General features: G+C 35.2%; 1 protein-coding gene across 1 annotated transcript in view; it reads right to left on the reverse strand.

The window, feature by feature from the left end:
- Positions 1 to 1,512: 1,512 nt before the first annotated feature.
- Positions 1,513 to 25,856, reverse strand: part of LOC123532800 (kinesin-like protein KIF28P) — a 48,146-nt gene continuing 23,802 nt past the window's right edge. Inside the window, exons 13-24 of the mRNA XM_053517461.1 lie at positions 25,069 to 25,132; positions 23,067 to 23,198; positions 22,552 to 22,715; positions 22,166 to 22,180; positions 14,649 to 14,797; positions 13,169 to 13,309; positions 12,267 to 12,488; positions 10,981 to 11,049; positions 6,108 to 6,314; positions 5,227 to 5,376; positions 4,864 to 4,920; positions 1,513 to 4,359 (exon numbers count right to left, since the gene is read on the reverse strand). Of these exons, the coding sequence (XP_053373436.1) occupies positions 4,240 to 4,359; positions 4,864 to 4,920; positions 5,227 to 5,376; positions 6,108 to 6,314; positions 10,981 to 11,049; positions 12,267 to 12,488; positions 13,169 to 13,309; positions 14,649 to 14,797; positions 22,166 to 22,180; positions 22,552 to 22,715; positions 23,067 to 23,198; positions 25,069 to 25,132 (1,490 nt within the window). The 3' untranslated portion in view covers positions 1,513 to 4,239. The remainder of the gene's footprint in view (positions 4,360 to 4,863; positions 4,921 to 5,226; positions 5,377 to 6,107; positions 6,315 to 10,980; positions 11,050 to 12,266; positions 12,489 to 13,168; positions 13,310 to 14,648; positions 14,798 to 22,165; positions 22,181 to 22,551; positions 22,716 to 23,066; positions 23,199 to 25,068; positions 25,133 to 25,856) is intronic.

The following is a 25,856-nucleotide window of genomic DNA, read 5'->3' on the forward strand; positions in this document are numbered from 1 at the left end:
CCCGTCTCTGGAGTTAACTGACATTGAAATTTCTTATTTTTATCACATCACTAAACTATAACAAGCCTCACCTAGCACTACATAGCAAACTTTTATCCTGCAAGGATGCCAGTACAGTTTTCACAGTTGTCTGCTGGAAGATGTAACTTCCTATTGTTATAATTTCATATGATAAGGCATAAAAAAAAAATTCTTTGTTTCCGGTAACATGCCAAAAAAAATTAGGGTAGGTAGGTCGGAAAAAATTTTTTGGGGGGAATTTTTTTTTATTAGGAGACTTCTCGGAAATTATTTTTGTGTCAAAAAATGAATACAAACAAGGGGGTTATGCCTTTAGAGCATCAGTAAGTTGATTTCTAACATCACTGACCATGTTTAAAGCATAAAAAGTGCAGTTATGCAAATTTTTGTCAAAAAGTTGAAAAAATTATTCTCCAAGGCCATAAAAACATTTAGGGTCGGGCCAAAAATTTAGGGTAGGTTGGGATACCGGAAACAAAGAATTCTTTTTTTACGCCTTAGGTACATTATTTTGATGTTGGTGATTGTCTGTTATTTCCTGTTTATTGAAGAAACACTATTTTTGTTTGTGGCATAATGTTGTCAGTTGTAAACTTGAGGTAGGAAGGGAATCTATACATGAAAGGTTTCAGAGGTGATGAAGTAAGCAGCCAGACAGAGGCATCTGAAGTAGGCTAGATGCACAGTCAAAGTCTGAAGTATTCCACAGGCGTAAAATTGCATTGGTTTTATTACAGTCATTTATTTTAATACTACTTAATCCAACACAAAGTTAAACTTGCAAATCCATGTGTCATATTTGCAAGTGATAATCACAGTTGGATATTTTGTAAATGTTTATCAACTTGGCAGCAATGCTCTTCATAAAATGGATTTTCAATGGTTTTGGTAGATCTGTTGTGCCTCTCTAAATGTAGATACATACAGTATTGGAGATTGGAGGTGAAGGGCAACAAACTGACATGTATGGTACAAGCTCAATTCAATGAGGAAATCTGATACCTAACACAACTATTGCTACATACTGCCTGCACCAAGTACATTGAATATTGTGGGTTCCAATTCTCAGTTTTAGGAATTCTTATACTAAGACATTGTAAAGTGCTTTGTATTTCACCTGACTGCTTAAATGCTGCAATAATATTTCAGTCTCAGTTTTATTTTTCCATGAGAAAAAACTTTCCTGGTCAGCAACAAGGTAACTGTATGAACTGTTCCAGCAACAAGATAGCTATATGAACCATCTAAAGAACAAGATATCTGTATGAACTATCCCCAGCAACAAGACAGCTATGTGTTTATGGACTATTTCAGCAACAAGTTAGCTATATGATCCATCCAAACAACAAGATAGAACTGTTCCAACAGAAAGATAGTTAAATGAACTACTCCAATCATGACCCACTGAAATAACACTGATGAAAAGATAGGACAAGCTTTAAGGATATTAATGCAGTTACTTATAATGCTAAACAATAAATGACAACACTGTTCAACTTAACAACATCTTTTTATTAACATACAATTATCATAGAAATAGTACAAAAGTAAAGAAAAGTATGAATACTAATATAGCATATCAATATATAGGACGGAATGTAATGCTTTATAAAATGTAAACTACCTTTTTCTGAAAAATAATCTAAAATCTGTTATAAGAACTCTGAACATTGGAGTCTATGCTAAAATACAGGATGAAAAAATTCATATTTCCCCAATTAATAAATCTTTGTAAAATAAAATCTTTTAACTCCACTTTTTGAGCTATTAATAACATAAACCTAACTACTACTGATCCGATACATTTCACAAATATAACAAACAATCCATGTTCTGGAGTTTCTGATTACTAAATCGTTTTTTGTAAATTTAATATTTATAAACTGTAAGAAGGAAAAGTGAAACACGCGACCAAACATTGAATGTAAATAACTGTAGTTCTATCTAATTTAACTAATTTGGGCTAGATCAGGCATTCATCAGGGATACATAAAAATACCCCTAAAATTTATTCCTGAGGAGAATTTAGTCACATGACATGCAGTTTTTAAAATAGACGTACATTCTAAAAATATGTTAAATGAAATCTTTTGGTGTTCAGTAAAGAAGAGAACATAAATCAAAAAAACCCTTTCCCTGAAAATAAACACACAACACACATAATATTGTATAACAAGTGCAATGAATAATGATTATTTATTAAAAACTTTCATTTATATGCAAAAAAACTGAAATAAGTTTGACTTCATATGATTAAATCAATTAAATGGCTGGATTTAAGAGGAAAATACATTATTTCCTTTAAATAAAAAAGTTTTTCACAAAATCTGTAACCTGGTGTTTTACTCTTAATTGAGTAATATATTTACATCTGTGATATAATTCTATCTTAATAAAGTTGATTCAGTAATTATGTATGGCATATAGATCTACATTATTCATGATCAGCTAAAGTTTTCCTAAGTTTTAGTTTGACATTATGCTGAGCAAATGTTAAAAAACAACAAAGTACAAACATGACAGAAATAAACACTACAAAAGACAATGCACTATTTTCTCGACAAAAATAGTTCTATCACAGATCTCTTCAACAACACTGTCCATGAATACAACCTTTGTTGTACTGTTATTGTATATTTTTTCAAAAATGTAAAGAATGATACAAGACAACTGGACGGAATGTACAAACAAAAGACACGACATAACAAAGTCATGACAGGGTGTGTGAAACAAAGACCAGCTTTGTGAAACTCAGTCTGACATAAACGAAATTCATAGTGACATACACATATCGGATATACATTAAGTGTATATAAATCAAATAAGACGGTAATTCTCTTAAGACTAACTTAACAATTATTCTTGATGGTACATTTCTTCAATCTCGTGCTGTTTCAGTCCTGGCCAATTAAATACAGTAACAATTTCAGCACATTATTTCAAAATATTTTCATGCAGATATATTTTGAAACCTGATACTGATATAAAAATTTAATAAGGCTGCAAATGTTATGCTGTTACAGAAAAGATGCTGACGAAACAAACAAAAATAGAGTTAAAATTCAATACAGAAATTAATGTCAAACCACAACACAAACACTGTAGGTTAATTTCTGCACAGCAGTAAGTTATATACTTTCACAAAAGCTTGGCAAGTACTGTGTTTCAAGGTGTATTTGTACATTTGAAACGCAATACATACTATTCTAGATAATATCACAGTAAGAAAAAACAACATTTTCTAATACAATCGCTTCATAACAAGTGTAACTTTGTCACTGTAGATAACTGCAGGAGGTGGCAGGACACCAGAATGGTATTCCAAGGCTTTGGTTTGAATCCCATTTTTGCTATGTATTTATCTATCTCTTAGACACGGAAAAGATACAGACTTAGTCTCTGTTTTCAAATTAAGTTACAGAACAAACAATTTCACAGAACTAGCTTCTATTAATATGAGTTGAAGCGTTTGATTGTCATTATTGAGTCATACAACACCTGATGTCACAAACAGAAAATATATGGTAATATATCAAACATGTTCAAAAACCAGATTTATGAAAAATTTAATCAGGTAAACATTTTATTGTGATATCTTAAATATTAAAAACTAATTTTATATGATATAAACTAATGTACTTAGAATACCATTTCTTCTAAATTCATGTTATAAAAAAAAATACATAAAAAAAAAAAAAAACCCTTACAATTGATATGAAACTACTCTGAAAATCTACTAATTTTCATGATCTAGCATAACGGTATACTCTAATGTTACTGGCTAGTAAGAGTATTTAAATATTGCTTCCGATTTTCTGGCAAAACAATCCCAAATCTTCAAGTTATTTAATTAGAACCTACAACTTTGCTTTTCCTCTAGGAATGTATTCCCCTAATTAATCAGAGCTTTAACTGTCCGCAAAGTAAGAATATAGTACTTACCGCTCAGTATATTAAGCAAGATAAATGTACTTCACCACATCTCTCTTCACTTTCAAGTAAAAAATAGTTTTCCAACATTTAGTAAGTTCAGCATAATGAATTTCAAAATTTTCAAATGTATAGAGGTCTGAGCACAACAGACGTCCATGCATTCCCTCAGTACTTTTTTTATTTTAACACACAAACTGTTGAGATGATATGTATAAAGTTCATAATTGTTGTCTACTGTATGGTGTAGACTTATATTGTTTACTGTACAGTGTAGACTTTTTTTGCCTACTGTATGGTACAGGCCTTTGAGCCCTCAGCCTGACCACCAGATTGACCAGCAGCCTGTGTCTGTACTGGACGTCCTTGTGGTATACGTCCTGCTAGAAGTGCTTCTACATCCTCCATCTGTTAAACAGAAAAAGTATAATGTGTAATTTTTTCTTTTTATCGAAGTTTTTTTGAAAACTGTCTCTGATATTGCTGCTTTTGTCTTTGACATCTTGTCATGTTATTTCATTTGCCAAGAAAGCTATATTCACTATGAATTGTATTTTTTAGTATGAAGTTGTCAGTAAAGGTTATTTGGCAACTTTCCAGCTTCAACAGTTGACCGAAAACACTTTGGTAGAACCACTGAAATTTGGTAAGCCAGCTGGATGGAGCTGAATTAAAGCATGGCAACATAATTCCACAAAGATACAGAACCGCCTCTCTTGAGTGACTTAAATTTGTGTATAATGGTACAGATTGTTGACTAAGAAATTAATTTAAAGAAAACACTTGCCATTCTAGAGAAGTGTGCAATAACCAGACAAGTCTATAGCAGAGATTATACTCCATTTTAACGTTGACCAATATCAAGGATTCTGAAACTGGCTTTTAGAATGGAAAACTAATGTAACAACCTACCCTCATTGCATCATGTCCCTGAGCCTTCCTCTTCTTCAAATAATCATTGATACTGTTCTGTAAGACAAAACATGAAACAGTGCTGTTAATTTTACAATAACACAGTTGTTTCATGTAAAAAATTCGACAGATCATTTCAACATACATGCAGCCATTATGTCAGCTATATACTTGAAGTAGATTAACAATAGGAAGATAATGATTCTCCTTTCATGACATAAACTCTCCTATCTCCTAATTATATACATGCAAGTTTAGAAAAAATTGTAAATATTATCAAATTAAATATATTGAAATAATTCGTTAAAATTATTAAGTGAAATAGTATTTTCAATATAAAAAAGAAATACGCAGTAACAGTACCAGTTTTTTCTCAGATTCAGCAGCCTGTTTCTTATAGATGTTGGCCTCCTCTTTCGCCTTGTTGTCAGCAATTGGTGGGAGAGGTGCTCCAATGTTGCCATTGGTTACACCCTCTTTCTTACCTCCCTTTTCCTTACTCTTCGGTGCCAACTGAAATTAAAGCATTTTTCACTTTTATCTCTTTTTATTTCATATTAAGTTGTCTTCTTTTTTATTCAAATAAACTGGTTTTAACTTATTAATAAGTCTTTTTCTTTTCCTTTTGTGCTGAATCAACAGTTAAGATCAATGACATGTGTCTGCTCTCCAGCATTTGGCGGAATAGTTGCTATTATCGCATACTCCAGGGTTATAAAAGTGAATTTGAAGACCACTTTGATAAAACAAGCATGCCATTGGTCAATTCCAAATAAAGTTCAGAAATCAGCCAATCAAATATTTGAGTTCCATGACTTGTCTCCAAGCACAGACTGTAAACAGAACCTTTGGCATTTTTCAGAAAAATAAATTTGAACTTGATGATAAACTCCCAGTCTCTGAAGCAGGTTCAAATCAATTATGTTAAGGTAGATGAATAAATTCAAAGGGAAAAGTACAAAGGACTGCAATACATAGAACATACTACTACTGCCCTGAGCCACAGTGCAGGAAGTACCATATAAATGGTACCCTATGAATAACAGCATAGGCTACTTTGTGAAGTACATGTATAATTGTTAAAACATTTTCCATTAACAGTCAGACTTATCTGTTTCTATGAATCAACAGTATGAAACAATAAATAGGTTAGATTGAGCGTGTAATTTTGTAGTCAGTAATTTTGACATGTAAAACTAGTTACAATAATTATCTGCAAAAAAAAAAAAATCAGTTTATCATACTATAGTCTTTTCTTTGCCTCCTTTGGCCTTCTGTCGACCCCATACTTCAATGTAGAGAGATTCATTATTCAGGTAGTCAATGAACTGTTCCGTCGCTGACTTTAGGGTAATTTTGTTCTCGTGATGAAAGTCTGGGTTGATAGTCCCACCAACCTCTTGGGTTTGAGTATAATCCTTGTCTAGGTAGAACTTGTAGCGACAGAAACTCTGAAAATATTCAAATAAATTTTACAGCTATCATAAACAAGTAATCAAAAGTCTTTTCATGTTTTTAATTATTTGCAAAAAATACCCACCCCCCAAACAAACAACAACACAACGACACAAAAAACAAGGAGCTGCATTTTCAAAACACAAAATCATGCCCAAAGGCGTTGCCTTTTAAGGTTTTAAGTTTAAATTGAAGATAATATGAAGGTCAAGGTCATCACTATATAGGTCAGTTTGTAGGTCTTGCCACAAGGTTTGTTGAGTGCGAGTATGACCTAAATCGTGTCATTAATGTGGGCTGTAGGACCATAAAATGTTTTTTTTAAGGTTTTAAGTTTGAAGGTGAAGGTCATGTGAAGTTCAAGGTCATTTATATATAGGTCAGTTTGTAGATCTTGCCAAAAAGATTGTTGAGTGTGAGTAAATTATTTGTAAACAAGAGCCATGTTAGACATGGCCAATCCCCCCGCCGGGCATATTATAACTGAAGGCTAAAGTTCCTGGCAAGTTAGTGTCTGAAAGTATTAATTTTGGGGAAAGCTTTGAAGAACCATTTAGTTGTGGTCCGCATCAGGGGTTTTAAAGATGTGGAAGAAAGAATAAGTCGGTGGTGAGGTGGTTTACTGCTAAATTTTATTAATTTTCATGAACAGTATAGCTATGATGTTTTTCTATATGGCTACTGTAAAAAGAAGGAATGGAAAGCTAACAGGGAACACGAGTACCAGAATGTCACAATATATGCCCGTCACAGCAAATTTCTTTACTCTTGCAGCTGTATTTGCAAATGGAATTTTAATTTTGTGGTTGTTTAGTAATCATTGTAAGTCTTTTGTTTTTCTAAGTCCACAAAAAACTCCTTACCAGGTAGAGATATCTTAAAATACATGTAAAATTGGAAAGTAACATCCATGTTGTACCACAGAAAAGTAGTCTTGTTTTTTCCCTATGGTCAATTATAAAAATGTTACAATATAAGTTATTTATAGTAACAACTAAGGGAAGTTAATCTTAAAAAAAAAAAAAAAAAAAAAAAAAAAAAAAAAAAAATTGCAAGTCCACAAAAGAATCTTTACCAGGTAGAGATTGGTCAAAATACACCTCAAAATTGGATGTAGCATGCATGTTTTACTACAGAAAAGTGGTCTCGATTTTTCCCTACGACTAGTAATGAAAAAGTTACAATAAAAGCTATTTAAAGTAACAACAAAGGGAGGTAATTCTAAAGAAGTGAACTGCGCATGACACTTCGTCTCATGATGGTGTATAATTGTGCCAAGTTACATCAAAATCCCTCCATGCATGAAGAAGAAATGCTTCGGACAATGTCATTCTTGTATCTGACCTTTGGCCTCTAAGTGTGACCTTGACCTTAGACCTAGGGACCTGGATCATGCGCATGACATTCTGTCTTGTGGTGGTGAACATTTGTGCCAAGTTATATCAAAAAAATCCCTCTATGCATGAAGAAGAAATGCTCCGGACAATTTTTTTAAGAAAATATGATAAAGGGGAATAACTCAAAAAATAGGCAAGGCAGAGTTATTGTTCTTGCACACTGCACTTCCTCCCAATGTGTTCTATCAGTGTATGACGTTTGAAGAAAATCCCTCCAGTACTTTTGGAGTTATGCTCCGGACAAAATTTTTTAAGAAAATAAGATAAAGGGGAATAACTCAAAAAATAGGCAAGGTAGAGTTATTGTTCTTGCACACTGCACTTCCTCCCAATGTGTTCTATCAGTGTATGAAGTTTGAAGAAAATCCCTCCAGTACTTTTGGAGTTATGCTCCGGACAAAGATCGTTGCGGACGCACGCACGCACGCACGCACGGAGAGCATTTCTAATATCCCCTTCGCCTTTGGCGGGGGGATAAAAAAAGAGACTGGGTATTGGTAACTATACAACAGATTTGTAGTATTTCATGATTTTCATTCCTCAATTCAGTAGTCAACATTCAGAGGGTTTTTAGCTCACCTGAGCACGAAGTGCTCAAAGGTGAGCTTTAGTGATCACCCTGTGTCCGGCGTCCGTCGTCGTCCGTCGTCCGTCCGTCCGTCCGTCGTCAACAATTTGACTGTTAACACTCTAGAGGTCACATTTTTGACCCAATCTTAATGAAACTTGGTCAGAATGTTACCCTCAATAAAATCTTGGACGAGTTCGATATTGGGTCATCTGGGGTCAAAAACTAGGTCATCAGGTCAAATCAAAGGAAAAGCTTGTTAACACTCTAGAGGTCACATTTTTGGCCCAATCTTAATGAAACTTGGTCAGAATGTTACCCTCAATAAAATCTTGGACGAGTTCGATATTATGTCATCTGGGGTCAAAAACTAGGTCATCAGGTCAAATCAAAGGAAAAGCTTGTTAACACTCTAGAGGTCACAATTTTGGCCCAATCTTAATGAAACTTGGTCAGGATGTTACCCTCAATAAAATCTTGGACGAGTTCGATATTGGGTCATCTGGGGTCAAAAACTAGGTCACCAGGTCAAATCAAAGAAAAAGCTTGTTAACACTCTAGAGGTCACATTTTTGGCCCAATCTTAATGAAACTTGGTCAGAATGTTACCCTTAATAAAATCTTGGACGAGTTCGATATTTGGTTATCTGGGATCATAAACTAGGTCACCAGGTCAAATCAAAGGAAAAGCTTGTTAACACTGTTGAAGCCGCATTTATGACTGTATCTTCATGAAACTTGGTCAGATTGTTAATATTGATGATCTTAAGGTCCAGTTTGAATCTGGGTCATGTAGCATAAAAAACTAGGTCACCAAGCCAAATCAAATGAAAAGCTAGTTTACACTAGAGGCCACATTTATGACCATACCTTAATGAAACTTGGTCAAATCTTGATGATCTATAGCTCAAGTTCAAATCTGGGTTAGGTGGGGTCAAAAACTAGGTCACTAGGTCATATCAAAGGAAAAGCTTGTTAACACTCTAGAGGCCACATTTATGACTATATCTTCATGAAACTTAGTCAGAATATTAAACTTGATGATCTTTAGGGCAATTTTGAATCTGGGTCATGTCGGGTCAAAAACTAGGTCACCGGGTCAAATCAAAGGAAAAGCTAATTAACACTGTAGAGGCCACGTTTATGACCATATCTTAATGAAACTTGGTCAGAATGTTAATCTTGATAATCTTTAGGTCAAGTTTAAATCTGGGTCAGATGGAGTCAAAAACTAGGTCACTAGGTCATATCAAAGGAAAAGCTTGTTAACACTCTAGAGGCCACATTTTTGACTATATCTTCATGAAACTTAGTCAGAATGTTAAACTTGATGGTCTTTAGGTCAAGTTCGAATCTGGGTCATGTCGGGTCAAAAACTAGGTCACGGGGGTCAAATAAAAGGAATAGTTAGTTAACACTTTAGAGGCCACATTTATGACCATATCTTAATGAAACTTGGTCAGAATGTTAATCTTGATGATCTATAGGTCAAGTTTAAATCTGGGTCAGGTGTGTTAAAAAACTAGGTCACTAGGTCAAATCAAAGGAAAAGCTTGTTAAGACTCTAGAGGCCAGATTTATGACTGTATCTTCATGAAACTTAATCAGAATGTTAATCTTGATGATCTTTAGGTCAAGTTCGAATCTGGGTCATGTGGGGGCAAAAACTAGGTCACCGGGTCAAATCAAAGGAAAAGCTAGTTAACACTTTAGAGGCTACATTTATGACCATATCTTAATGAAACTTGGTCAGAATGTTGATCTTGATGATCTTTAGGTCAATAGGTCAGGTGAGCGATACAGGGCCTTCATGGCCCTCTTGTTTTTCAGTGAGGAGGAGTTGGAGAAGGGGGCAGTAATGTGGATTTTTGCACTCCTCAAATCGTCTCTTCACCACCTACTTATATTTCAAGTTTAAAATAAAAACCTTGAACAGTTTTAAAGTCCTGCTCAGGACACAAAATACAATGGACAGATTTGAAATTTGAACTCAGTTGGTGGTCTGGACCTTTGACCAATCAAGTTCCTGCACTCTGTACTTTGTTTCATCACCACCTACCTATATGTCAAGTCTGATGTCAATATACTAAATGGTTTTTAAGTTAAGCTCTAGACACATAATATGGACTGATTTGACCTTGCTGTGACCTTGACCTTTGACCTACAGACTTGATTCATGTGCACTGGTTCATAAACTCTGGACATCAACTCACTCACTGCCATCAAGTTTAAAGTCAATATCTTGAATGGTTATTGACAAGCAGACAGACAGACAGACACATGCAGCAAAACAGTTTTTCCAAAATCGATGTTTAAAAATTACTGAAGTATATCAAAAGTCATACACCTGGTGTAATCAGTCACAGAAGTAACAAAATGATTCACAATTTACATAGAAAAGTATTAATAAAACAATCAATTGTAATCTAGAAAATTCAAAAACATGTATATGATTATGTATTGTTAAAATGACCAACACTAGCTGGTTAAATTTTGGTGTTTAACTTTATGTCAAACTATGTATACACCTCTGAACCTACTGGGGGTTTGAGGATTCAGTTAGGGCAACATTCCAATCTACAACTAGAATTATGTCTGACATACATCTGACAGTTTTTTATTACACTATTACAATTTTATTTTACAAATTTGTAGTGTTTATAACTGGGGTGAACTAAGTCCAAACAAAACTATTACCTTGTCAATGTTTGATGGTAGACCTCTTGCAGATTTAACCAGTATCTTGCAGTAAACAGGTTTCCCTTTCTAAAAATAGAACATGACATTAAGACAGCATAAATAAGCATAATTAAAACTGCATAAAGTAGCTATTTAGAACAGCATAAATTAGTATATTTAAAATTCAGCATACTGAGAACCAGTTAATAACAAGACAGTTTTAACATTGTAGAGAAGTGCATAGGTAACACAATAAAAAGCAAAACAATGTTTTCTTAAGAAAAGTTTGTGGGGTAAAAGCAAACTAGAGCTATCACTAAAGGTGATGGATGTACCCCCCGCATGCACTGACACAGTACATTGCAATTTGACGCACACAAGATTGCATAATTATGTGGACTGTATGTATATAGACTGTATGTATACAGTATAGTAACAAAAAACAAAGTCCCATAACTATGCAGAATATTTATCTAAAAGAATGTAACATGCACCATGCACAACTAGGGTTGGTACTGATCACTTGTGTGAAGTTTCATTAAATTGTGTGTAAGGGTTTGGTAGATTAGGCACGCACAAGATTGCATATGCAGACTGTATGTACATAGTATGTTAACAAGAAACAAAGTCCCATAACTCTGCAATTTTTGTCGCTGAAAGAACCTAACATGCCCCATGCACAACTACTGTTGTTACTGATCACTTGTGTGAAGTTTCATTAAATTGTGTCAAGGGGATGAGCAGAGATGGTGCGCACAAGATTGTGTCTATGTATATAGTATAGTAACAAAAAAACAAAGTCCCGTAACTCTGCAAATTTTTTTTCTGAAAGAACCTAACATGCCCCATGCACAACTACTGTTGTTACTGATCACTTGTGTGAAGTTTCATTAAATTGTGTCAAGGGGATGAGGAGAGATGGTGCGCACAAGATTGTGTCTATGTATATAGTATAGTAACAAAATAACAAAGTCCCATAACTCTGCAAATTTTTTTTCTAAAAGAACCTAACAGGCCCCATGCACAACTACTGTTGGTACTGATCACTTGTGTGAAGTTTCATTAAATTCTGTCAAGGGGATAAGGAGAGATGGTGCACACAAGATTGCGTCTACGGACAGACGGCAAGACGGACAGACAGACAGACAGACAACCTGAAACCAGTATACCCCCCTTACAACTTTGTTGTCGGGGGGTACAATTAAAATGATGAAACTGCTGAGCACAATTTATTATAAATGATTACCGGGAAGAATAGGATAATAGAAGGGGCCATAACTATTCTATAAATGTTCATATTTTACCAGTTCTTTTGGGTCCTCTACAAAGTCATCCTCAGGTACAGGTGTGAAATCTTTGGTACATGGTACAACAGCGACCTCTAGATGACCTTGATCATTACCCTTGTAGTCTGAGATGACAAGGTTCTCCTCCAGGTCAATGTTGTATGCCATAGACTGTAACAACACATGAGTGGTACCAATCAACTTCTCACAATCTGCTGGTTCCCAGAATGGATCCCTGTCCTAAATTCAGATAAAAAAATTTTATTAGAATTACCAGAAGTTGCCTTTTTGGATGACATTTAAAAGGTGTATTAGCTAATTAAGTATAACATAGATTTCCTAATGTTCACCATGGTTTCAGTTTTGTCTATATTTGTGAACAGGGTGATATGCGAAATCATCTTGCGAATATGAAGGTGCAATGTTTCTAAAAGCATAACTAACTGAATTTTTAACAAAGAGAGCATTTTCTTATCAAACTGTGAAATAAAAAAAACAAAGCCAGATATGTCACTGATATTCACAACTAGGCTTCTTATATCAATAACATTTCATTGAAATCTTGAAATCCAGCTAGTGGTTGTTGAGAACAAGTGGGGACAATGTAAATGCAGACAGACAGAAAGACAAGACTCACAGATGGTGTTGTCTCCAACGAAATAGGGAGACATGACTAGTACCAAGGTTCTCATTAAAATACAATAATCAAGCAGGTATCAGAACCTAAATTTCAGTTGCTCTTATGAAAACAAGTATTCAGGCTGTCTAGATTTTCTAGGAATTTACAAACAAAAGCTTAAAAAATTTCTCACTTCAGATTCTGAAGTCCCTTACTACAGACTTTCTTAATTCAAAGAGGAAAATTTTTGCTTGATGCTCAAAATGTTCTTTCAACCAGAAGGGTACACACTGTTACAAACCTGAGGAACATCCCATTCAGAATCACCCTCCACATAGTTCTGATACATTTCCTGCATGATGAACTTTCTGTTGATAAATTTGTTCCTGTCCCACAGCCAGTCATTACCACTGCCATCAAGGGCCAACATCTTCACCATAACCTGGTTAAAACAACAAGTAATTTAATGATGAACAAGAGTGCAAGAATGTCACAATATACGCCCGTCGCAGCAAATTAGCAAATAGCACCTGTATTTGCAAATGGAATCTTAATTTTGTGATTGTTTAGTAATTATTGTAATTCTTTTGTTTTTCTAAGTCCACAAAAAATCTCCTTACCAAGTAGAGATACCTTAAAATACACCTAAAATTTGAAAGTAACATCTATGTTGTACCACAGAAAAGTGGTCTTGGTTTTTTCCTACGGTCAATTATAAAAAAGTTACAATATAGGTTATTTATAGTAAAAACTAAGGGAAGTTAAAAAAAAAAAATCCAAAAAAAAGTTTGTAAGTCCACACAAAATTCCTTACCCGGTAGAGATAGGTCAAAATACACCTCAACATTGTATGTAATATGCATGTTGTACTACAGAAAAGTGGTCTTGATTTTTCCCTACCACTAGTAATGAAAAAGTTGCAATATAAGCTATTTATAGTAACAACAAAGGGAAGTAATTCTAAAAAAAGGGACCTGTGCATGTAACTCCATCTCATGATGGTGTACAATTGTGCCAGGTAACATCAAAATCCCTCAATGCATGAAGAAGATAAGGTTCAGACAAAGTTTTCGTTCTTGTATACTTTGACCTCCATGTGTGACCTTGACCTTAGATCTAGGGACCTGGTTCTTGTGCATGACACTCCGTCTCATGATGGTAAACAAATGTGCCAAGTTTCATCAAAATCCCTTCATGCATAAAGAAGAAATGCTTCGGACACAGTGTGACCTTGACCTTAGACCTACGGACCTGGCTCTTGCGCATGACACTCCTTCTCATGGTGGTGAACTATTGTGCCAAGTTAAATCAAAATCCCTCCATGCATGAAGAAGATAAGCTCTGGACAAAGTCATTCTTGAATTTGACCTTTAACCTCTGTGACCTTGACCTTAGACACTCCGTCTCATGATGGTGAACAATTGTGCCGAGTTTCAACAATATCCCTCTATGCATTTAGAAGATATGCTCTGGACAAAGTCTGTGGACGCCGCCCACCTGCCCGTCAGGGGCGTTCCCATAATACGTCCCGTTTTTTAAAAAGGGCATATAAAAATTTAACCAATTTTAACAGAAACATGCAGTAAAACAAAGAAAAAGATGGTCTGAAATAGCAAAATTTAATGATGGTTGCATAAAAAAGTTTTATTACTGAAATCAAGAACATAAACAAATAATGAAAAAGCTGCAACCGATCAAGTACAACCAAAGACTACCATAGTCCCAATGTTCCTACAATGAGGATTTATGTTTCCTGGTAATATTATTAGTAATTTTTGTACCTCTGTTTTGCCCTCTTTCTGTCCCCTGGCCTGTGGGGATACAAGTGTTATTTCAAACTTGACCCCCTTCTTAAGTTCTTCTGCCATCGCAGTTGCTTCAGCCACCATTGGCAACATCTGAATCAAATCCTCTTGTAGCAGAAGGTCATCTGTAAAGTTTTCATCATATGGTGTTATTTATTACTATTACATTTAACTTAGAGTAACACAGACATTCAATATTTGCAATATGCTTTTCTAGTATGTATCACATGAAAATTTGATTCCACAAACTATGTTGTTAAACATCACTTTTTCAAGGTTGACATTTATTGGTAGATTTAACTTACTTTATTTTAAACATTTATAAAATCAAATTGATTAACTAGAGGGATTTTATATATCTAAAAATAACCTAGCTTAAATCATAGACAAAACTGAAACAAGTTTATTTTTAAAAATGTATTATCATTTAGAGGAACTATAATTTTGTTTTGCTTGGCACTGTATTCCCCTAGTTCCTCTGTAGTTGCCTGGAAACTGTAGCTCCAACATGGCAGCAATGACTACCAAAGCAAGGCATGATGGGAAAAATCACAAAGGGAAATAACTCTACAAGCTCTTCAACATAACTCCACGTGTCAAGCACTTACCACAATACCACTAGCAACTAACTGACTATACACATATATCACTTTTTCATGATTTCACTTCCGTTTTATACCTATATGCCCTATGATAATAAGTCTGCTAAAAGGTAAAACACTGTATCATTCCTGCCTATAACAAGAGCTGTCCGTAAGACAGCCAAGCTCGACTATTCGAAATATTGTCCCAGAAGCAGGAAAATATTACCCAAAAAGGTTAAATATCAAAAGAGTTTTAAGTTCAAAAGGGGAAATAATTTGACCAAAATGCATACCAGTTATGGGACTTGCTGCTATCAACTAGTTTTATAACCCTGAAGGCACATGTGAAGTTTCAATTCAATATCTGCATTAGTTTTGGAGATAGAAACTTGCATGTAAAACTTTAACCAGAATTTTCAAAGTCCAAAAGGGGGCATAATTTGCCCAAAATACATGCCAGAGTTATGGGACTTGACCCAGTGAGGTTGGTAATTGATCTAGAAAAAGGAAAAACAAGAGGACCATGATGGTCCTGAATCGCTCACCTCTTCCCACATGACCCAGTTTTGAGTATGACGTCGTTTTTTCTATTATTTGACATAGTGACCTAGTTTTTGAGCTCATGTGACCCAGTTTTGAACTTGACCTAGATATTATCAAAATAAAAATTCTGACCAATTTTCATGAAGATCCATTGAAAAATATGGTCTCTAGAGAGGTCACAAGGTTTTTCTATTATTTGACCTATTGACCTAATTTTCGAAGGTACGTGACCCTCTTTTGAACTTTATCTAGATATCATCAAGGTGAACATTCTCACTAATTTTCATGAAGATCTCATGAAAAATATGGCCTCTAGAGAGGTCACAAGGTTTTTCTATTTTTATACCTACTGGCCTAGTTTTTGACCGCACGTGACCCAGTTTCGAAACTGACCTAGATATCATCGAGGTGAACATTCAGATCAATTTTCATGAAGAGCCATTGAAAAATATGGCCTCTAGAGAGGTCAAAAGATTTTAATAATTTTAGACCTACTGACCTAGTTTTTGACTGCAGTTGACCCAGTTTCAAATTTAACCTAGATATCATCAAGATGAACATTCAGACCAACTTTCATACAGATCCCATGAAAAGTATGGCCTCTAGAGAGGTCACAAGGTTTTTTTATTATTTGACCTACTGACCTAGTTTTTGAAGGCACATGACCCAGTTCCAAACTTGACCTAGATATCACCAAGGTTAACATTCTGACCAATTTTTATGGAGATCCATTCAAAAGTATGACCTCTAGAGAGGTCACAAGGTTTTTCAATTTTTAGACCTACTGACCTAGTTTTTGACCGCACATGACCCTGTTTCGAACTTGACCTAGATATCATCAAGATGAACATTCAGACCAATTTTCATACAGATCCCATGAAAAATATGGTCTTTAGAGAGGTCACAAGGTTTTTCTATTATTTGACCTACTGACCTAGTTTTTGAAGGCACGTGACCCACTTTTGAACTTGACCTAGATATCTTCAAGATGAACATTCAGACCAACTTTCATACAGATCCCATGAAAAATATGGCCTCTAGAGAGGTCACAAGGTTTTTCTATTATTTGACCTACTGACCTAGTTTTTGTAGGCACGTGACCCACTTTCGAACCTGACCTAGATATCATCAAGATGAACATTCTGACCAATTTTCATGAAGATCTCATGAAATATATGGCCTCTAGTGATGTCACAGGGTTTTTCTATTTTTAGACCTACTGACCTAGTTTTTGAGGGCACGTGACCCAGTTTCGAACCTGACCTAGATATCATCAAGATGAACATTCAGACCAACTTTCATACAGATCCCATGAAAAATATGGCCTTTAGAGAGGTCACAAGGTTTTTCTATTATTTGACCTACTGACCTAGTTTTTGACAACACGTGACCCAGTTTCGAACTTGACCTTGATATCATCAAGGTGAACGTTCTGACCAATTTTCATGAAGATCTTGTGAAATATATGGCCTCTAGAGAGGTCACAAGGTTTTTCTATTTTTAGACCTACTGACCTAGTTTTTGAGGGCAAGTGACCCAGTTTCAAACTTGACCTAGATATCATCAAGGTGAACAATCTGACCAATTTTCATGAAGATCTTGTGAAATATATGGCCTCTAGAGAGGTCACAAGGTTTTTCTATTTTTAGACCTACTGACCTAGTTTTTGATGGCACGTGACCCAGTTTCGAACTTGACCTAGATATCATCAAGGTGAACATTCTGACCAATTTTCATGAAGATCTTGTGAAATATATGGCCTCTAGAGAGGTCACAAGGTTTTTCTATTTTTAGACCTACTGACCTAGTTTTTGAAGGCACGTGACCCAGTTTCGAACTTGACCTAGATATCATCAAGGTGAACATTCTGACCAACTTTCATAAAGATCCCATGAAAAATGTGACCTCTAGAGTGGTCACAAGCAAAAGTTTACGGACGGACGGACGGACGCACGGACGGACGCACGGACGGACGGACGACGGACGACGGACACCGCGCGATCACAAAAGCTCACCTTGTCACTTTGTGACAGGTGAGCTAATAAGTTTCAAATCTATATGCCTTTTAGTAATAGCTGTATGAACTTGCACGCGAAACTTTAACCAGAATTTGCTAAGTCCAAAAGGGGACATAATTTGGCCAAAATGAAGGTCAGAGTTATGGGACTTGCTGCTATCAACTAGTTTTATAACCCCGAAGACACATGTGAAGTTTCAAATCAATATCTGCATTAGTTTTGGAGATAGAAACTTGCATGTAAAACTTTAACCAAAATTTTCTAAGTCTAAAAGGGGGCATAATTTGCTCAAAAAACATGTCAGAGTTATGGGACTTGACCCAGTGAGGTTGGTAATTGATCTAGAAAAAGAAAAAATAAGTTTCAAATACATATGCCTTTTAGAAATAGCTGTATGTACTTGCACGCAAAACTTTAACCAGAATTTTCTAAGTCCAAAAGGGGGCATAATTTGGCCAAAATGAAGGTCAGAGTTATAGGACTTGCTGCTATCAACTAGATTTATAAACCCCGAAGACACATGGAAGTTTCAAATCAATATCTGCATTAGTTTTAGAGATAGTAACTTGCATGTAGAACTTTAACCAAAATTTTCTAAGTCTAAAAGGGGGCATAATTTGCTCAAAATACATGTCAGAGTTATGGGTCTTGACCCAGTGAGGTTGATAATTGATCTAGAAAAAGAAAAAATAAGTTTCAAATCTATATGCCTTTTAGAAATAGCTGTATGTACTTGCACGCAAAACTTTAACCAGAATTTTCTAAGTCCAAAAGGGGGCATAATTTGGCCAAAATGAAAGTCAGAGTTATGGGACTTGCTGCTATCAACTAGTTTTATAATGCCGAAGACACATGTGAAGTTTCAAATCAATATCAGCATTAGTTTTGGAGATAGTAACTTGCATGTAAAACTTTAACCAAAATTTTCAAAGTCCAAAAGGGGGCATAATTTGCTCAAAATACATGTCAGAGTTATGGGACTTGACCCAGAGAGGTTGGTAATTGACCTAGAAAAAGAAAAAATAAGTTTCAAAGCTATATGCCTTTAATTGATGGCTGTATGTACTTGCATGCAAAAACTTAACCAAGGTGTGACGCCGACGCCGACGCCAACGCCAGGGTGAGTAGAATAGCTAGACTATTCTTCGAATAGTCGAGCTAAAAAAACTAAGTATCAGATGCTTTGATATATAGATAAACTATAGTTTTGTATGCAAATGATGACTTGTTGTCTCAGAAATATTGGCAAAACACAAGAAATGTCACTAGTTAGTGATATATACCCCTGAAACAGAGTGACATTCCCAGCCATTGAGGGTTAGGGTCCTTGCCTGTGACTATAGTGGTATAGACCTGAGTATTATGCTTGACACACTTTATTCTATTCTAATACAAAAGATTTGTGTAAAGTTTCATTGGAATTCCATGATTCAATTAAAAAGTAGTGACTGTACATCAATGTTTCAGACTGACAAACTAATTAACTAGCTAATGGACAGTGTATATACCATTCCCTCCCCTGACAGTCATATTAAAGTATTTCCCCTTTAAGGAACCCATTTTCTACTGTCTCCAAGCAAAATGGTGAAGGGGAGATCATGCAAATAAACAAAATTTACCAAAAATCCATGCATAAAACTATACCAATTTAACTGATGGCAATCAAAATCAATATTCTCAATTCAGAAATTAATAACTTTGGTTATATATTAATAATATTTAAGAAATAAATATATTTTTGTGTGTCTTGAAAATCCATGAATCATGATAGCGACTCTTGAATGATTTGCAAGACATCCCAATGTGGTTTATACCAGTACACAAGCACATGAAATAGTATTCAATCCTTGTATTTACATTTCTACTGAAGCTTGATACAAAAGTAAGTAGTTTGCTCTCTACGAGGATCAGAAAATCAAAATAAATGTCAAGAAATCAATCTTTTCAACATCTTAATAATAGAACAGCCAATTTAAAGACCTACCACATACAATTATAACTCACTTTCCTACAAAAATACAGTCCCTGGTTTTTAGTTATGATATTATTATCATATAGCTGTGTAAATTCAATTTTGATCTTTATAGTCAGGAGATTAGTTTTAGCTTTGATTTAATTTTCTTTTTAAATTTTGGTGTTCAATTTCTTGAACAACATGTATTTTTTTGTGAATTACATTGGATTGTGTGTGCAATCCAATGGAAAGGGCCATCCTTGATATTATTACATAAATGTTGTTTAAAATATACAAAAATAAATGCTTTTTCTTTCCATACAAAATATATAGTGAATGTGAATATAAGGGTTTGGATATGTATAAAATAAAATAATCATATAAAATCAACAATAACTTATAATATATTAAACAGAAACACTGTTATAATTTTATTATGACCAAATTTCACACATATTACATTTTTTTTCAGTAAAAATGCTAAGAATAAACTAAGATTTCAAAAATCATTAAAGCAGTTAGTAATTATTCTAAATTAGTAGCAATTTAGTAACAAAGTATGCAAGCCATCTCAGTAATGGCAGCATTCACTGACAAATTGTGAAATATAAACTCAGCTCTTCATAAGTGAAAGCAGCAACGTGGCTAAACAGGTGATAGGACAAACAATTTTGAATGTAGTATTCTTCAAATAAAATAGTAGTTATTTCATATTATGTCAAACCTCGTTCACTCAAACTTGGAAAATTCGGACACCGCCCTATGCTCAAACTCATGGTCAGGTCCCGACAAATTCCCTGTATACTGTAAGTTGTTCGGTGGCTCAATCTGCTGACAACTTGAAAAAATTTTGCCAGTTGCCTCAAATTTAAGTGAACGAAGTTTGACTGTATGTAGTTTTTATATGTATCTATGTGAAATGTCAAAGTTGTGAGCACTTCAGTCTCGGCTGATATCAACTACGTACATGCTGATCAATTACTAGCAAACACATAAAGGCTTGGAGGAACTACTGCAGGCCTGGCATTTTGAACACAGCCGTACCCCTACCCCATTGCAATCCCATTAAGATACATGTATTTTATTTCCTCTGTTTTTCGCATAAGCATAATTATTCAACAGAAGATCTATTACATTAATGTTCATAATTATTCAGTTAACTTCACACTAGTGTATCTAGATTCTGCACAAGTTCTGACGAGTTTCAATACGTAACTGACAACTTCTTCGTATAGAATTAGACAGCTGATAAATGACTACAGATATTTTGTCAAATACATCTGACATTGAGATGAAATTCATAACTCTAAATCTATAGTCTGGTACTCCACCTACATGAGCTAACTAAAATTGATAGCCCAGTGGTCTAGCGGTAACACACTTAACTGTCAATCCAGAGGTCCAAGGTTAAAATCCCATTCCAGGCAATGGAAATATCTCAAATGTTCTTGAGTGTCTCCCACCTAAGTCTGAGGCTAGTACTGGTTCTTCACAGGAGAGACAGTTTTGTGTGTACCTGTGATATATGCCGAGCATGTTAAAGAACCAGCCTGTCTATCCTCAAAGGGCTAGGCTAAGTTAGCTAGGCAGGCCTGTATTTCAAGATTTCTCTCTGTTTGTTCTGGAGGCGTTCTCTCACTATATTCTTTTCATTGGACTGCTATATATCAGTACTGGTAGAAATTAATACGGTGCCCCGAATGGCTGCCTTTGTATGTAAAGCATCTTTGAATGTGTTTATCATAAAAAGGTTCTACATAAATCGGATATAATATATGCAAGCCCTTGGCGAGGACAGAGAAAAATCAAGTGTTTCTCTATCTATGACCTTCTATTGCCTAAAATTATTTTGTCAATGCTTTAATTATGTTCAATGAAAAAATCAACTTCTTCAATATGTTCAATTAAACAAACATTTCAAAGATAAGAAAACTTTATGACTTTAACTATACAGTCTGACTCCGTAAGTTTAAACACAACATGACCAAAAGTTAAAGTACCCTGTAGCTGGAGGTTCAACTGTAGATGCAGGAAAAGGGGCCTTGGTGGCTTGATGGTTAAAAAATACATAGCATTCTTAGAGGGTGGACAGACAGACGGACAGTTTGACAAAGTACTTGCTACAGGGCATGTGCCTATGAACGTGCCTTACAAAGTTTTATGCAACGTGAAGATAATTATATACATTATTACATATATATATTTTCTATTAGGATTATTTCCAACTTCCTGTAAGGGGATACATATATATGACTTGAACCCCAAGGAACAAACTCTGACCGTATTGACAAATGAAGAAACATATACATATGGTGAAATGTTAAGCATCCGATTTAACACATGCAAACTTTCAATAAGAACAAACAAAACATAAGCAACTGAAGCACAACTTACTAATATCTTTCTCTCCTATGAAAAAATTAATACAGACTTTGCAAGATTTGACAATAACACACTAACAGAAATGCAAAAATATCCATCTTACTTCATACCATGTATTTATAATTTCACCTTTTTATTTAATTTTTACTCTAAAAAAAGTAAAGAGGGTTTCAATTCTATTTTCATACAAATAATGAATATGGTAAAAGCTATATAACTGATCATCAATTTAATGTACTATTACCCATTTGATTTTGCAAAGTGATTTCTTTATTCAAGGGTGGTTTATAAGTTTTCATTTTGTTGCCTGCTGTTGACAAACACAGTGGTTATCTGTAGACAAGTTTCTTGGCATTTGTGTTCTGGCATATTTATTTGTGATAATCATCGTACTGTACCTTTTGATGTTCCAGCCCCAGCCGTCATCAATCCGGATTGTTTGGCAATTTCCTCCTGAGCGGTGTCAAATGTGGGGGTATCTACCTTCTCCCCAGCATTCACCTTCTTTGCATAATCTTGAGGATGGTGGAAGACATACAAGTGATTAGGTCCAAATGACACTCTGAAAAAACATTTTACAATGATTGTAAATGATCTTATGCTTTTGTCTTATTATAAAGTATACCAAAAATGTAATGTTTTGTTTCAGTTTTTTCAAAACCATATGGAGTGCCATACACTATTTGCAACATGTGACTTTTGTATCCTTATTTTGTTCTTATAAAAGCATGGCTATTTAACGGCAGTTTCCTTTGCTTCAAACTTCATTTGGATTGGGTGTAAATTCCTTTAATGTGAAGAAACCATCCAGCTGGCCAGTTGTGCAAGGTATTAGTCCATGACTGAAACAACGTGTATTTCTGCATCAATGCTCTGGCCCCATTATTAAAACTGAACAAAACAACATTATTACCTGTCATTATGACTGAGTTTGGTTTCCTTGTTAATCTTCGTGCCATTGACCATGATCTCCTTGGCTGCAGGGTTTGGTTTGATAGAAACACTGCCACTGCTGTTGATAACTTCTGCATGTTCCTTTGCAATGCTGCAATATATACATAAATAGTTTACTAAAATACATTCTAATATGTGCTAAAGACAACCTGTAAACAGAAACCATCTATAAACAGTAGCTATATGCAAACAGCAACTACCTGTAAACAGAAGTCAACTGTTAACACAGAACACCTGCAAACAACAACCAACTGTAGACACAGAACATCTGTAAACAGAAACTACCTGTACACACAGAACAGCTGAAAACAAAAACCACCTGTTAACACAGAACATCTGTAAACAGAAATCACCTGTTGATACAGAACATCTGTAAACAAACCACCTGTTAACACAGAACGTCTGTAAACAGAAACCACATGTTAACACAGAACTCCTGTAAACAGAAACCACCTGTTAACACAGAACATCTGTAAACAGAAACCAACTGTTAACACAGAACATCTGTAAACAGAAATCACCTGTTAACACAGAACATCTGTAAACAGAAACCAACTGTTAACACAGAACTCCTGTAAACAGAAACCACCAGCTAACACAGAACACCTGTAAACAGAAACCACCAGCTAACACAGAGCACCTGTAAACAGAAAACATCACTTAACACAGAGCACCTGTAAACAAAATACCAGCTAACACAGAGCACCTGTAAACAGAAACCACCAGCTAACACAGAGCACCTGTAAACAGAAAACATCACTTAACACAGAGCACCTATAAACAAAATACCAGCTAACACAGAGCACCTGTAAACAGAAACCACCAGCTAACACAGAGCACCTGTAAACAGAAACCACCAGCTAACACAGAGCACCTGTAAACAGAAACCATCAGCTAACACAGAGCACCTGTAAACAGAAACCACCAGCTAACACAGACCACCTGTAAACAGAAACCACCAGCTAACACAGAGCACCTGTAAACAGAAACCACCAGCTAACACAGAGCACCTGTAAACAGAAACCACCAGCTAACACAGAACACCTGTAAACAGAAACCACCAGTTAACACAGAGCACCTGTAAACAGAAATCATCAGCTAACACAGACCACCTGTAAACAGAAACCACCAGCTAACACAGACCACCTGTAAACAGAAATCACCAGCTAACACAGACCACCTGTAAACAAAAATCACCAGCTAACACAGACCATCTGTAAACAGAAATCACCAGCTAACACAGACCATCTGTAATCAGAAATCACCAGCTAACACAGACCATCTGTAAACAGAAACCAAAAGCTAATAAAGACCACAATCATGTAAACAAAAATTACAAGCTAACATAGACCACATGTTAACAGAAACCACAAGCTAACACAGAAACCAAAAGCTAACACAGACCACATGTAAACAAAACCACAAGCTAACACAGACCACATGTAAACAGCAACAACCTGTAAACACAGAACACCTGTAAACAGAAACCACCTGACTGTAACTATCACAAGTTTCATTTCTGGTTTAAACATCTGGAATTTAATCTGTGAATAAAGACAACTTTAAGTTCTCTCAAGTGTGTTTTGTATACAAGTTTGACTGTACATTCACTTCTGAAGCATTAAGCATCATAATGGTCTGGTGATTTTTTTACTGTAATGTCAACATTTAGTTGCATGGAAGAGCATTTGTGCCAGGTCTATTTTATTTAGTAACTCAAAATTTCAAGATATGCATGTCGAAATTTAAGTTACGAAATAATTAGTTATTAACCTAAATTTCAACTTAGTGAATCAAATTTTTGATTTATGTATTCCAAGTTCTGACATCCAAATTTCGAATTACGTAATTCCAAATTTCAAATTATTTTGGTCAAAATTTCAGGTTACTATAATGGCTTCTGAAAGTGATAGCACATTACAACCATACCATATTATACAGGTATATACCTAAAGACTTACCTAAGACCATTGAGCATAATTTCTGGTGGTGGTGATGCAGTTTTGTTGCCTAATCTGTTTTTACCTGAAGTTAGATATCAACATAAATTCAGTAAATCTTTAGAGTAGCTAGAGAAATATCTTCCATTTTGAGTGTCATATATATAATACAGTGTTATATATCGTATAACTATTTATACAGTAAAGGACCTGGATTAGAGAAGTAAACAATCATGCCATTAAGTGCTGGATATAGTTAGCAGGTTTACAGATGTTGACAAGCATGCCATTAAGGGCTGGATATAGTTAGCAGGTTTACAGATGTGGACAAGCATGCCATTAAGGGCTGGATATAGTTAGCAGGTTTACAGATGTGGACAAGCATGCCTGGTTTAGGGAGAATAACAATCATGTCATTGACCTTTAGCCTGCTGGCGGCAAGTGATTCTGCCTTTGTGACCCCTTGGAATGATAAATGGTATTGTCCAAATTGAATGATAGACCAGTCCATTTTAGAAATTTAGCAGGATAAAGGTTAAGGGCTGGATATAGTCACCTGGCTTAGGGAGGTTAACAATCATGTCATTAAGGGCTAGATTTAGTTACCTGGTTTAGGGAGGTAAACAATGCCATTATGGGCTGGTTATAGTTACCTGGTTTAGGGAGGTGAACAATCATGCCATTAAGGGCTTGATATGGTTACCTGGTTTAAGAAGGTGAACAATCATGCCGTAAAAGGCTAGATATGGTTATCAGTTTAAAGAAGGGAACAAATGTGCCATTAAGGGCTTTAGTTACCTGGTTAAGGG

This window comes from Mercenaria mercenaria, chromosome 11 (genome assembly GCF_021730395.1).
Source record: "Mercenaria mercenaria strain notata chromosome 11, MADL_Memer_1, whole genome shotgun sequence".
In the NCBI taxonomy this organism is placed as follows: domain Eukaryota; kingdom Metazoa; phylum Mollusca; class Bivalvia; order Venerida; family Veneridae; genus Mercenaria; species Mercenaria mercenaria.